Consider the following 13,969-nt stretch of genomic DNA (forward strand, 5'->3'; position numbering starts at 1 on the left):
TAAGGTCAGTCCTTAAGTGAAAAATAATTGGCCATTGTCCAAGTGTCCTTCCACAATACCAACTACTGTGCATACGTTTCAGAGCTGAGAGTAAACCAATACTTGCTGTTGAAACTCAAAAATATCACGTGAGTAAATTAGTGAACTGATGTAAGCACACAGATCTGTTAAAATCTACGGCTGCAAAAAAAGAAGTAAAAAAGATGTTTTATTCCTGTGGTACAGTTTTATGACAATTGAGATTTGAGGAAGAGGGGCAAAAAACTGAATAGGAGGAAGAAGATAAAAATGAACTATCTGCACAATGTAAAATTTATATATTAATCTTGTAACAAGAATGTTTTATTTTAAACGTCTACATTTGTAACTAAAGAATATGTAATAAATATATTAAAATTATTCTTTTGTATTAAAGAACAATATTTAAAATACATAAACCTATTATTTTAGTCCTAGAACAGTATATATATTATGTATAAAGTATATATTCTCTATATATACCTATGTGTATGTGCTAAGTCGCTTCAGTCATGTCCAACTCTTTGTGATGCTATGGACTGTAGCCACCTGGCTCCTCTGTTCATAGGCTTCTCCAGGCAAGAATACTGGAGTGGGTTGCCATGCCCTCCTCCAGGGGATCTTCCAGACTCAGGGATCGAAGCCACATCTCTCATGTCTCCTGCATTGGCAGGCGAGTTCTTTACCATTAGTGCCTATATTGTATATAATGTATATATTCTATATATACACTACATATACTACCTTTATTTTACAGCTATAATATCAATACATATTTGAAGATTACTGCCCTTTTAATTCAAAAAATTTTCGGATACCTTTTAGAATTGTTTAGGATAAATCCATAGAATTGGAGATAGTTCCTCTATCAGTGATTTCAAAAATACAGGCATCAATTAGAGAAATGCACAATCATGCAGACTTCTGATTTTTCAACCAGATGAAATTATCAAATGTTGAGTGTGTGTCAACAGAAAATCTCACACTGACCTCTAAGTTCTGAACACCATGTAATGGGGATCTGAGCTTTGGATAGGCAAGTGAGTAATAATAAATCATTTTTTCCCAACTTGTAATTTAAATCATTTGAGTTCAGCTGAATCCACCTAAGAAGAATAAATCTGGTGCAAGACATAGGAACAGATTAAAAGCCCTCAGGAGTTTCTGTTGGAAGGAATTACATCAGATTGGAGAGCTTCCTGATTAGATTAAGAACGGTTAGGCATCTGAAAACATTAGCAATTGATCTCGTGCCCTGACATCCTTCCTTCAATCCCTTCTGTTTTTAGTACTCCCAACACCTGCAGATAGACGTATGGACAGAGGAAGGACCATGGGAGAATTTTGGGGGGGCGATTCTTGGACTTACCTTAGCCGTTGTATGTTTGAGGTGACTCCTGAAAGCCGATAAATTCCATCCACGATGCCGTGAGTCTCTATAAATTCTGCACAGCTCTTCAATACATATGGAACTATGCAAAGGAAAAGAAAAAAGTATTAGGTTTAAGTCTGACTGTCTTTTAGAGATAGGCTGTTAAAAATCCAGGTAATTTCAAAGAGAAGTATGGAACGCATATGAGTTACAAGTGGAAACAATTATGTTTAAATGGGAGATGATGTTCTTTGGTATTCAAAAAAAAAATCATAGGGTTTTGTTAAAGTTGGAAAATGCATGTGTTTTAAGAGTTAGGGCTCAAAGAATTTGAAAAATATGCAAACACTTGGATTTTTGAAACCAGCAGTGACCTTGGAAATCCCACAACTCAGTCTCCTCATTTCACTGATTCTCCCAGTGTGGTCTCCTGACCAACAGCACCAGCCTCTCCTCAGAACTTGTTGGGAGTGCAGATTCCCAGGCCCCACTCCAGACCCACTGAATTGGAAATTCTGGAGGTGGTGCTCAGCAATCTGTGTTTTAAAGAGCCTTCCAGGTGACCTCTGTGATAAAATTAGAGACCTCTTGCCTATTCTACACATGAGGAAGCCAAGGGGCAGGTAAATTTATTTACCTCACTTAAGAGTACTTGTTGCTTGTAAAACGTAATTAACATATGGAAAAATACTTACGATGTACCTATCTACCTATGATGTAGACAGGTGAAAGAAAAACAAGGGACAAAATCAAATGTATGTTGTGAATTCAGCTATGTTTAGAAAACTGCAAAGGGAAAAGAAAAAAGACTGGAAGACTATTTGCCAGAATGCTAAAGGTGATTTAAAAGTTAAAGTGTTTTTTTTTAAAGGTGAGAACCACCCCCCACCTCACCACCACCAAATGGGTCAAAGAGTCATTGATTGAATGGACCTCATAAAAGGGACCAACATGGCCTCTTGAGTTCCTGCCACTCCATAAGTCCAGTGTCTGGGTAGAAGGGTCTGGCTGTGCTGTTCTCTCCTCAGGGCTAGACCTGATCAACCCAGCCAGCTCAGTGACCCAGAATGGAAGCCACAGGCCCTCTGGATGGCATGGAGAGAGTGGCAAGTCACTTGCCACTTTGGTCTTGGGCAGATCCACCTGAGGTCCCTCTGTGAGCATGCTGTGGATGGTATGGAACTACCAAAGCCTCTAGTGCTGAAGTCTTCCGGCATAGAAGTAGGATGGAAACTCCATTACTGCGCTGTGCTCACTTCCCCAAAACATACACAATCCATAATATCTTAGATTAGACTGATAACCAATCTATCAGTGCTTAATGCACTTGATCACACCTGCACACAATTCCAAGCTGGACTGGACCTTTACATGAGTAGATACTAGGCATTCAGACTCAACATTCTTCCTGGATTGTTTATTGCAACACTTTGCACACAACTGCCCCACCATTTCAACTACTAATCATTTTAGGTGCTAAGTAAAACTCATCATACTTACCATATCCCACCCACCTTTCAAAGACCATGCATCTCCGGAGCCTTTCCCCTCCAGGACACACCCATGTTTTGTCCCTGTCATTCACGACCAACTTACCCCAGGTGGAAAGAGGGCAGGGAATGAACTTGCAGTTGGAACTATTGAGACCAGAGACCAAAGAGGTGGAACTACTCCCTATGAATGAATACAGGGTGGGAGTGGGCTGTGGTACATGAGGGGCTGTGAGCATGGCAGGGGTCTAGAGTCCCTGCCTGGCTTCAAGCAAAAGAGCTTTACTTTCATATCTTTTATGAAAAAAGTTCTTGGTGAAATTTTTGTCTCCTACCCTTGTGCCTCTAAATGTATTTTATAAATAAATAAGTAAATGGCAAACAGAGTTCCAATGCTTAAAGAATTTGTCTTGTTTGAAAACAGATCCCTATTGTGCACAACAGGTTGACTCTTTCTCACCACATCAAGCTGTTGTTCTGTAACCTGCCACGGGTGGTCATGATGGAGAGTCCAGGTTTGGACTCCAAAGTGCCTTTTGTAACCTTGGGCAAAATATGCAGTAACTCTGTTTCTTAATTTCCATATCTGTGAAATGAGGACAACAGTGATATTAACCTCATAGCTAGGACTGAAATAATACTTGTCAACATTTAGCACACACCCTGGAATACAGTATGCATTCTACTATGACAGTTGTTCCTGTTTGAAGCTTCTGTATGATGTAAGTTTATCATTTGTAAGATACAGTCTTGGTGAAAACAGTGTGCTACCTCCCATCTGGTAGGCAGTGGGGCAGTGCTGACCAGCTGCTCACAAGTTCACATTCACCTCCACTATGCGGAATGGGTTTTGCATCCCTCTATGGTTCAGTGTTTCTACTTGAGGTGATTTTGCTCACCTGACGCCCCTTTTCTATGCACTAAGGTGTATCTTCAAAAAACAAAGGCAGCGGCACCCAACAGGGTACAGATTTTGTTAGATTTCTGAACTATGCTTGCCCTTGATGTGTTTCTCAGTGTGTGTCCATACCAAGGAATATGGCTGTTGCAGGGCACAGGTGGACTTGAGAGCTTGGGGACAGTCCCAAGGAGGACTCAAAGACAAAAGCCTCAGCTTCGAAGGGCCTTTATAAAGAACACTCCACAGAAGGGTGGTGCAGGGTTATAAGTCTGTCCTATCCCCTTCTCAAAGAGCCACCTCCCAGCACCACGGCACTCTGCCACAGTCCCTCAGGGTCTGTTTGTTTTCAAGGTGAGGAAAACACATTCCCGGATGGAGCCTCTGCCATAAATTTACTCTGGCTTCGGTACAGAGGCCCTAGAACCTCTCGTCCACAGCTCTGTTTAAACAGGAGGCAATTTTAAAACAATCCAAGGGAAAAGGCCATGGTCCCAGTCCCTGAGGAGGGTTGGCCTTCCTGGATTCTCGTCTTGGGTCAAGTTGGAAGATGCAGGAATTCTCCATCATGCACAGTGAATGGGAAAGGAGCCACTTTATCTCTGTAACCATCCACTCTAGAGCCAGAGCAGAGCACTTCTCAGACTGTGGTCCCGAAGAGGGCCAGCAGCAGCAGCTGCCTCCCAAGTGCCTCAATGCTGAAGCTGAAGAATCACTGACTAGACCAGTGATCCTCATACTCTGACATGGATACAATCCCCTGGGATCTTGTGAACATGCAGATTCCAGTGGGAGGGTGGGAGTCAAGAATCTGCATTTCTGACAAATTCCCAGGTGATTCAGATACAGCCAATCTGTAGCCCATGCTCAGGGTAGCAATGCTCTAAAGGTAATACTGACCAGTGATATTTCAGGGGCTTACTAACAGTTTAGTCTCAAAGTCTCAGAATTCTTTAGACTATTGTTCCTGGGGTCCAATAAAATTGGGGACAACCTAGGATTCTGGACAGGATAAAAGCTTGAAACAAAATAGCTGAGTAGTTAGAGATGGAAAGAAAGCATCCATTGTCTATTTAGGTTGCCGTTGGAGGTTGGAGTCACAGAGCTAGTTCTGTGGGATTTACCATGGACCCAAAGAACGTCAAGTCTCCTCCTACAGAGGGGCACACAGTTGCTGATTATGATACAAAGCTGTAACTTCTTCGAATTGTTGCACTGATGGTTCTCTAAGTCCCTTTCTTGTTTTGTTTTTCCTGGATCAGCTATCTTAAACGTTCAATTTTAATCTGAGTACAAAATAAATCTTGAGGTGGTTTTTTTATGATGGAAAAGAGCACTTAGATTTACGCTTTAAAGTTTACAGAATGTTTTAAAGTCCTTTGTCTCATTCGATCCAACTTGGTATAACTAAAAGACATTGTATACTTGTAAATAAATGTGGGGGTACTTTCCTCAATTCTGAACCTCTTCAAGGGTTTAGGGAAGAAAAGGCCAGCAGTCAAATCATTTCTTTGAATCCCTCCTAGAGGTAATGTCTGGTAAGCTACCCCAGCTCCCCGCATGGCCAGGATCTAACCAGATCTGGTGATGGAGATTGGAAACAGCACAGTTTTATTTGGTCAGTTATGTGGTCTTGGCAGCAGCCACATTCTTTCATAATGCAAACTGCATTTGTGTTTTAGAGAAACATGGCACTCCTCCCTCCCTATTCTGGATTTTTGTTAAGGTCTTGGGCTGCTCAGATTTAATTTCCTCTCTGGGCGCTGCATCCCTAATCTTCAAGGTAAAGTCTAGTGGTGCAAACACACAGTGGACTACTACTCAACGATAACTAAGAATGACATAGCATATGGGTGACAGAAGCCAGACTACAGAAGAGTACATACTGTATGATTCCATCCACACAGAACTGGAGAAAATGCAAACCAATTTATAGTGGGAGAAAGCAGGGAAGAGGCAGGACTGCAGAGGGGCTGAGAACACTTGGGGCATGATGGATACATTCATCATCTTAACTGAAGTAACAGAAAAGACCAAGGATCACTGGTGGATAAAGAACTGATACTTGCAAAGGGAAAGGCAAAGAAAGACAAGCCGCTGAACAGGGAAGAAAGCTTTGAGACTCTTCTGCTGGGCACAGCGGAGGAAGGGAGGGAGGGCTTCAAGTAGTTCTGCTGTGCTGTGAATGAGCCCGCTCTACAAGGGCAGTTTTTCAAGAGATGAAATAAAGATTTAAATCACTTTTCTATTATTCTTGGTAGTCAGCAGAGAACTTCCTAGCTTTCCATCCCACAGGAATCCAAGAGCTGTCACAGTGGCTCCCATACCTCTCCCTCTGCCAGCTCCCACTCTGTATTTCTGTTCCCTCCTTCCTCAGTCCTGCGACTCCATCTCTCCTGTGCTGTGTTCCTCCCAGCCTCTGTGGGTCTTGGCTTGGCTAAGAGGTCTCTCCTCCTGCAATTCTCCCTCTTTGATTCTCCCCCTCACCCTTTATTTCTTATTCCTCCTCTCTGTTTTAACCTCTTTCTACTCCCTTCCTTCTGGTCTAATGTAGAATTATAGAATTTGTGGTGTTTATTTTTTAAAGTATAATGTTTTCTGTTTTTTACAAAAAGCAAATTAACTGCTTTCTAATTTTCCAAGGGAAAAAAAATTTAAGTATGCCCTGTCTTCCTTGGAGTAGTTTCTTTTTTTGTTCTTTTAACCTTAAACAAAATTGAGATACAAATCAAATGTCATCAAGTTCACCCTTTTCAAGCACACAATTAAGTGGTTTTCAGTATATTGACAGAGTTAAGCAACCATCACATTTCAGAACATTTTCATTACTCCAATTCCAGAACATTTCTCTATGCACAAGGTTATTCACTGCAGCAATATTTGTAATAGCATGAGATACTCCATCAATAGGAAGCTATTTATATAAATTATGGAATAGCCATATAATGGAATACTATATAGTCATCAAAAGAACGAGGAAACTTTCATGTACTGATATACAGCAGTCTCCAAGATAAATTGTTAAGCAAAAAGAATGAGGTACAGACCAGTGTAGTAGCATGCTAACATTTGTTTTTTAAAAAGACAGAATAAAAGAACAGCTACAAAATCCTTTGTACATGCATTACATATCTATGGAAGGACACATAAAAAAGTGATAACTTTAGTTGCCTGCAGGAAAAGGAACTGGGAAGCTGGAGTCAGGGCTATGAGTAAGAGGGAGACTCTTCATTATATACTTTTTATACTTTTGAATTTTGAACTATAAGAATATATTACCTTTCCCCAAATTTTTTCATAAAAACCCAATTCAACAAATACTTACTGCAAATCTGTTCTTACCCAGCACTAGGCGCTGGGTGTTGCCTGAAACTATGTCATCTCCATCACTAAGTTGTGAGCTCTCTAGGGACAGTGAAGATAGCAATGTCTTATTCACCTAAAATAGCCTTGAAAACACAAGCACTTGAAATGTTTTGCTAAACAAGGGATTGGTCATTACTCTCCAGATAAGTTTTCAGTGCTCCATTGATATCTGGGTCTTTCAAAGAAGAAAACACTTTTTATGTATCATGAAATAATAGTTCTGAAAGAGATGGGAATACCAGACCATCTGACCTGTCTCTTGAGAAACCTGTATGCAGGTCAGGAAGCAACAGTTAGAACTGGACATGGAACAACAGACTGGTTCCAAATAGGAACAGGAGTACGTCAAGGCTTTATATTGTCACCCTGCTTATTTAACTTCTATGCAGAGTACATCATGAGAAACGCTGGGCTGGATGATGCACAAGCTGGAATCAAGATTGCCGGGAGACATATCAATAACCTCAGATATGCAGATGACACCACCCTTATGGCAGAAAGTGAAGAAAAACTAAAGAGCCTCTTGATGAAAGTGAAAGAGGAGAGTGAAAAAGTTGGCTTAAAGCTCAACATTCAGAAAACTAAGATCATGGCATCTGGTCCCATCACTTCATGGCAGATAGATGGGGAAACAGTGGAAATAGTGTCAGATTTTATTTTGGGGGGCTACAAAATCACTGCTGATGGTGATTGCAGCCATGAATTTAAAAGACGCTTACTCCTTGGAAGGAAGGTTATGACCAACCTAGATAGCATATTTAAAAGCAGAGACATTACTTTGCCAACAAAGGTCCGTCTAGTCAAGGCTATGGTTTTTCCAGTGGTCATGTATGGATGTAAGAGTTGGACAGTGAAGAAAGCTGAGCACCGCAGAATTGATGCTTTTGAACTGTGATGTTGGAGAAGACTTGAGAGTCCCTTGGACTGCAAGGAGATCCAACCAGTCCATCCTAAAGGAGATCAGTCCTGGGTATTGATTGGAAGGACTGATGTTGAAGCTGAAACTCCAATACTTTGGCCACCTCATGCGAAGGGTTGACTCATTGGAAAAGACCCTAATGCTGGGAAGGATTGGGGGCAGGAGGAGAAGGGGATGACAGAGGATGAGATGGTTGGAAGGCATCACTAACTCGATGGACATGGGTTTGGGTAAACTCCGAGAATTGGTGATGGACAGGGAGGCCTGGCGTGCTGAGATTCATGGGGTCACAAAGAGTCGGACATGACTGAGCAACTGAACTGAACTGAACTGAACTGAAATAATAGTACTTCATAAGGTGCTATTTTTCTCTTTTAGTAGCCTTCTCCATAATCATAGCCAATCCACAAAACAGGTAAAATTCTTGATTTTGAAAATGTGAAATATGATTCTCAGAGGTTATGTAAGTTGCCCAATATCACAGAGAGGTTATGTAAGTTGCCCAATATCACACAGCTAGTAGGTGCCAAGTACACCTATCTGATTCAAACCCTCCTTGTCAGGAGGACAGGTTCCATGAGTTAGTGGCCAGGTATAGAGGCACCATTTAACCATTTAAGGAGAGCTGTTTGATTGCTTGCCCTTGACTACAAAAATGTCTGAAATTCTACCATTGCAGTCCCTACCTTATGGTGGTGATGGCTTTTAGGTCAATTGTATTTGATAAGGAAGCCAAGAAGACTCAATGGAGAAAAGATAGTCTGGGAAAACTGGCACTGGAAATTGGATACTCACATGTAGAAAATCAAACTAGACCTGTATCTTATACTACTCACAAACATTAACTTGAAATGGACTAAAGACATGAAACCATGGAACTCCTAGGAAAAGACACAGGAAAAAAAGACAGGAAAAAAGCTCCTTGACATGGGTCTTGGCAATGACGTTTTTGGCTATAACATCTGAAGCACAAGCGACAAAATAAAAAATAAACAGGCAGGACTACATCAAACTAAAAAGGCTCTGCCATTTTTCACCAACAAAGTGAAAATACAACCTATGGAATGGGAAAAAATATTTGTAAACCATGTATCTGGTAAGAGGTTAATATTCAAAAAGTAAAACTCAACTCAACTCATAGCAAAAAACTAAATAATACAATCAAAAAATGGGGAAAAGATCTGGATGGACACTTTTCCAAAGAAAATATACAAAAGGCCAACAGATACATGAAAAATGTTCAACATCATTAGCCATTAGAAAAATGCTAATCAAAATCATAATGAGATATCACCTCATGTTAGAATGACCATCATCAAAAAGATAAGAGATAGATGCTGACAAGGATGTGGAGAAAAGGGAATGCTTGTGCACTGTTACTGAGATTATAACCTGCTATAGCCACTATGAAAAACAGTATGGATCGTCAGAAAATTAAAAATATTAACAAAACTGCCATATGCTCTAGTAATTACACTTATGGAAATATATCCAAAGGAAACAAAACCACTAACTTGAAAAGGTATCTGTACCACCCAGTTCACAGTAGCATTATTAACAATAGTCAAGACATGGAAACAACATGCGTCTTTCAAGATGATTCGATAAATAAGTTGTAGAACACATATGTAACAGAATAATATTCAGCCATAAAAATAAGGAAATTCTGCCATTTGTGACAACACGGATGGACCTTGAGGCATTATGTTAAGTGAAATAAGTCAGACAGAGAAAGACAAATACTGTATGATCTCACTTATATGTGGATTCTAAGAAAAAAAAAGAAACTCAGAAAAAGAGATCAGATTTGCGGCTACCAGAGGCAGGGATGGGGGGAGGTGAAGAGAAGGAATTGGAGAAAGGTGGTCAAAAGGTACAAATTTCCAATTACAAGATACATAAGTACTAGAGTTATAATGTACAGTATGAAGATTATAGTTAACATTGCTGTACATTATATATGAAAATTAAGAAAGTAAATCCTAAATGTTCTCATCATAAAGAAAAAAATTTTTCTTTTCTCTTTATATTACATCTATACGAGATGATGAGTGTAACTAAACTTACCGTGGTAATCATTTCTCAATATATGTAAGTCAAACCACTATGCTGTACACCTTAAACTTAAATACAGTGGAGTATGTCAATTACTGGCTTCCCAGATGGCTTATTGCTAAAGAATCGACCTGCTAATGTAGGAGACATGGGTTCAACCCCTGGTTTGGGAAGATCCCCTGGAGGAGGAAATGGCAACCTGTTCCAGTATTCTTGCCTGGAAAATTCCATGGACAGAGGAGCCTGGCAGGCTACAGTCCATGGGGTTGCAAAGAGTCGGACACCACTAAGCACAGATACACACATATCAATTATATCTCATTCAAACCTGGGGAAAAGAATAAAAAATGAAAAAGATACACAAATATAAAGAGCAAAGAGTGACTGTACTGTCCCTTTTACACAACATTCCCCAATATCTTAAACAGTAAAAGAGACACACACTGAAAAGTTAATAGCATGTTTTTACTTTTCTATATTCTTTATTTTGCTTTTCTGAATTTTCTGTAGTGAGGATGAGGTACAAATAAATTTTTTAAAGAATAGACTTTAAAAAAAAATTAAGTTTCAGTAAAGAAGCCAAAGGGCTTTCTAAAGTTAGGGAGGCAATTTCTGTATGTTTGTTGAAGTCCTTTCCAATGACCCTGGGAGGTAATTACTCCTGGCTAAATAGAAGTGCTTGCCTAACCTGCTGGTCTGGTGTGGCCAAGGACTAACTCTGCTCCACTGGTGAGGCTGCTGACGTCAGATTGCATCCTGGAGGCCCCTCCTCTCTTCCCCTCCAGGCTCTCAGCTCCCAAGTCAAGACGGTTCTTTCCCACAAAAGTGTCCATGTCCCCTCTCTGGCCCACACCCTCACTCACCCCACCCGAGCCCTCTGGTCTCTACTATCCACGTGCCCACTGCTCCCAGTGACAGTGATTCTCCTTCCATCAAAAGCACATTTGCTGAGAGTCTATCCAGCCTAATAGACAAAAAGGCGAATAAGATCTTTGCTCATGAGAAACCAAGAACGGAAGAGACTATTCCTGTGCACCTACTATGTGCTGACCCCTGGGCTCACCACTTTTATGCATTATTTATACTCAGTGCAATCCTCCCAACCACTTTCTGAGGAAGGTATGTCCTTGTTTTATATTAATAAACAAGGAAACTGAAGTTCAGAGGCATTAAGCAACTCAGCCAGTAGGTAAAGACCAAGCAAAATACCTTAAGTGCCCTTGAGAGGCACAAAAATGTGACAGCATTTCTTCTAAAAAGATTGAGCAAAGATGGGGGAAGTCAGGCAGGGTTTCTAGGTGTTGATCAAGAACAGGAAATGTGTGCGTTACAGAGAGCTGACAGTAGCAGAGGAACTTTGTTAGAGAGGGCTGAGGCAGGACCTCATCCCGGGGCCTCACAATGCTGTGAGATCACTGGATAAAGAAGGACCTACAAAGCTATGCAATAAGAACTCTGACACTGGTTCCCAAAGGGTGATTTGAGATGCTGAGATGTGATAAGATACAATGTGATGCAATATATACTGCAATACACGCAGAAAGCTTGGGTAAGCTTCCAGCATATAATAAGCACTTTGTAAACATTACCCACTTTCTGATGGGAGCTAGGGCAGAGAATGGTATAAACAAGGTAGGAAAATAAGAAATAATGTGGTGAATTCCAGGAATGCTGACTAGACCTGTCTGGTGGAGGGGAAGGTAAATTCAGGTAAATTGGGGGAGTTTTGACAGCTAAGGAAGACTGTGTTCTGTCTTGAGCTCCACTGCCGGACACACCTTTCTAAAACACTATGATAAAGCCCCCTACTCTGAAACCATCACTGGCTCCCCACTGCCTATAGAATAATGTCCAATCTAGACAGCTGCCTACTCAGAGGTAACCCTGGAATTCTTCCCCTCAAGGGAACACACTTTTGAGAAAGTTGGGTCAGGGAGCGGGTAATATGAAGCAAAAGTGAAAGTCGCTCAGTCGTGTCTGACTCTTCACAACCCCATGGACTATACAGTCCATGGAATTCTCCAGGCCAGAATACTGGAGTGGGTAGCCTTTCCCTTCTCTAGAGGATATTCCCAACCCAGGGATTGAACCACTGGGGTCTCCCGCATTGCAGGTGGATTCTTTACCAGCTGAGCTACCAGGAAAATCCTATGAAGGGAAAGACTTGCCACAAACATATCACTCCAACAAGAGAAAATAAGGTGTCCCTTTTGGGTCAGTGTAGATGACCTCTTCGGAGAAGGCAATGGCACCCCACTCCAGTACTCTTGCCTGGAAAATCCCATGGACGGAGGAGCCTGGTAGGCTGCAGTCCATGGGGTCGCGAAGAGTCGGACATGACTGAGCGACTTCACTTTCACTTTTCCCTTTCATGCATTGGAGAAGGAAATGGCAACCCACTCCAGTATTCTTGCCTGGAGAATCCCGTGGACAGAGGAGTCTGGTGGGCTGCCGTCTATGGGGCCGCACAGATTCGGACACGACTGAAGCGACTTAGCAGCAGCAGATGACCTCTTACACTTTGCATAAGATGAAAGGGGAGGTGAGAAGGCTACTCTTTTCTGGTTGCTTCTGAAAATTCCTTTAAGAAAGGTCAGTGCTTTTGTGACTCAAAGATAAAAGGCTGGTTGAGGGCCGCCGAACACCTGGGGCGACACACCATCAGTTAATCAGCGACTGGAAACCTGGAAACGGCCCACCAGGGCCTGTCACAGTGGCCTCTGGGGTGTCTTTTGGTTTCAGCAAGGGGAGGGTTGTGACCACGAGGAAGGGTGGAGCTGACTAGAGAACCTGGGTGAGGTGTGATGAGGCCACATGGAGAACAAACCTGGAGGAGCCCCCGCACAGTCTCGGGCTCAGAGCGGGCCCTGCCCACCTTGTACGTAGGAACTGTGCAGGGAATGTCCCTTTGCTGGGAATGTCCCTCTTGTCCCTTGCTGAACGTGGGGGTTGCTAGGCTTTGCATAATTTACGAAGACTTTTTTTTGGCTCGTCTTTCCTACTGTCTGACTTTTCTCTCAAGGGAGTGTGGAGCAGACATCACTCACTCCATAAGGTTGCTCATGGATGCCAGAAAGTTCTTCTGGGCATGCCCCAGCACACTCCCAGGCCCAGCTGGGAGCATCAGTTTCCTTACTGTTGCCAACGAATCACTGAACTCCTCAGTTTAACTGAATCCGGACCACAGTCAGCTTGGCTCACCCAATCAAGATTTTATTTCCTGGACTAAAGCAGACCCTCTCTTTCTTCCCACCTGTTCCTTGAGATGCCATGGATGGAGGCTCTTCCACAGTGATGGATAAAGAGGATGGCCATGTCTGACAACAGAGAGAGTCGAGAAGGGGGAAGAATGGAGTTGAGTAGGTTAATGAGACAGAAATAGGAAAAACAAACCAGCTTCTTGAACTGCATGCTCACTTATATCAGTCATCTTAAGAATGAGGACAATGTAAGCTTTCTTTCTCATCTGAGTGTCTCTAGGCCATCTTTTTTCTTTTTTTTCCTGCATGCCTTAGTAGGTGATCATGGGATGCACTAACCAAATGCTCTGTGGGGACTCATGCTTAACAGTTGTTAGTTCATTTAATTCTCACAACTCTGAGGTGTAGGCATTGCTATTCCTATCATACAGATAGAAAACTAAGGTTTGTTGTGGTTGGATGGCTTGCCCAAGGTCAAACTGCTAGTGGCAAAGCTGGGGTGCAATTATGAGTCTGTCTGGATTCCAAGTTCATGCACTTCCCAGTACATTGTATAAACCTAACCTCTACACCAGGGAAACCCAGGCACGGACCAGACATGGGGAAGACCAGAAAGCTGCAGAAAATTGAGGTGATTGGGTTTTCCCTGGT

The 13,969-nt window shown here is 41.9% G+C and overlaps 1 protein-coding gene across 3 annotated transcripts in view; it reads right to left on the reverse strand.

Moving 5' to 3' along the window:
- ARHGAP31 (Rho GTPase activating protein 31) overlaps positions 1–13,969 on the reverse strand; it is a 120,925-nt gene that overhangs the window by 49,120 nt on the left and 57,836 nt on the right. For all 3 annotated transcript variants that reach the window (XM_081571971.1, XM_081571970.1, XM_081571969.1), the window contains exon 2: positions 1,388–1,490. In XM_081571971.1, the coding sequence (XP_081428097.1) occupies positions 1,388–1,490 (103 nt within the window). The remainder of the gene's footprint in view (positions 1–1,387; positions 1,491–13,969) is intronic.

The sequence above is a fragment of the Giraffa tippelskirchi genome, chromosome 2 (assembly GCF_054371585.1).
Source record: "Giraffa tippelskirchi isolate mGirTip1 chromosome 2, T2T-mGirTip1v1.2.pri, whole genome shotgun sequence".
Classification (NCBI taxonomy): Eukaryota; Metazoa; Chordata; class Mammalia; order Artiodactyla; family Giraffidae; genus Giraffa; species Giraffa tippelskirchi.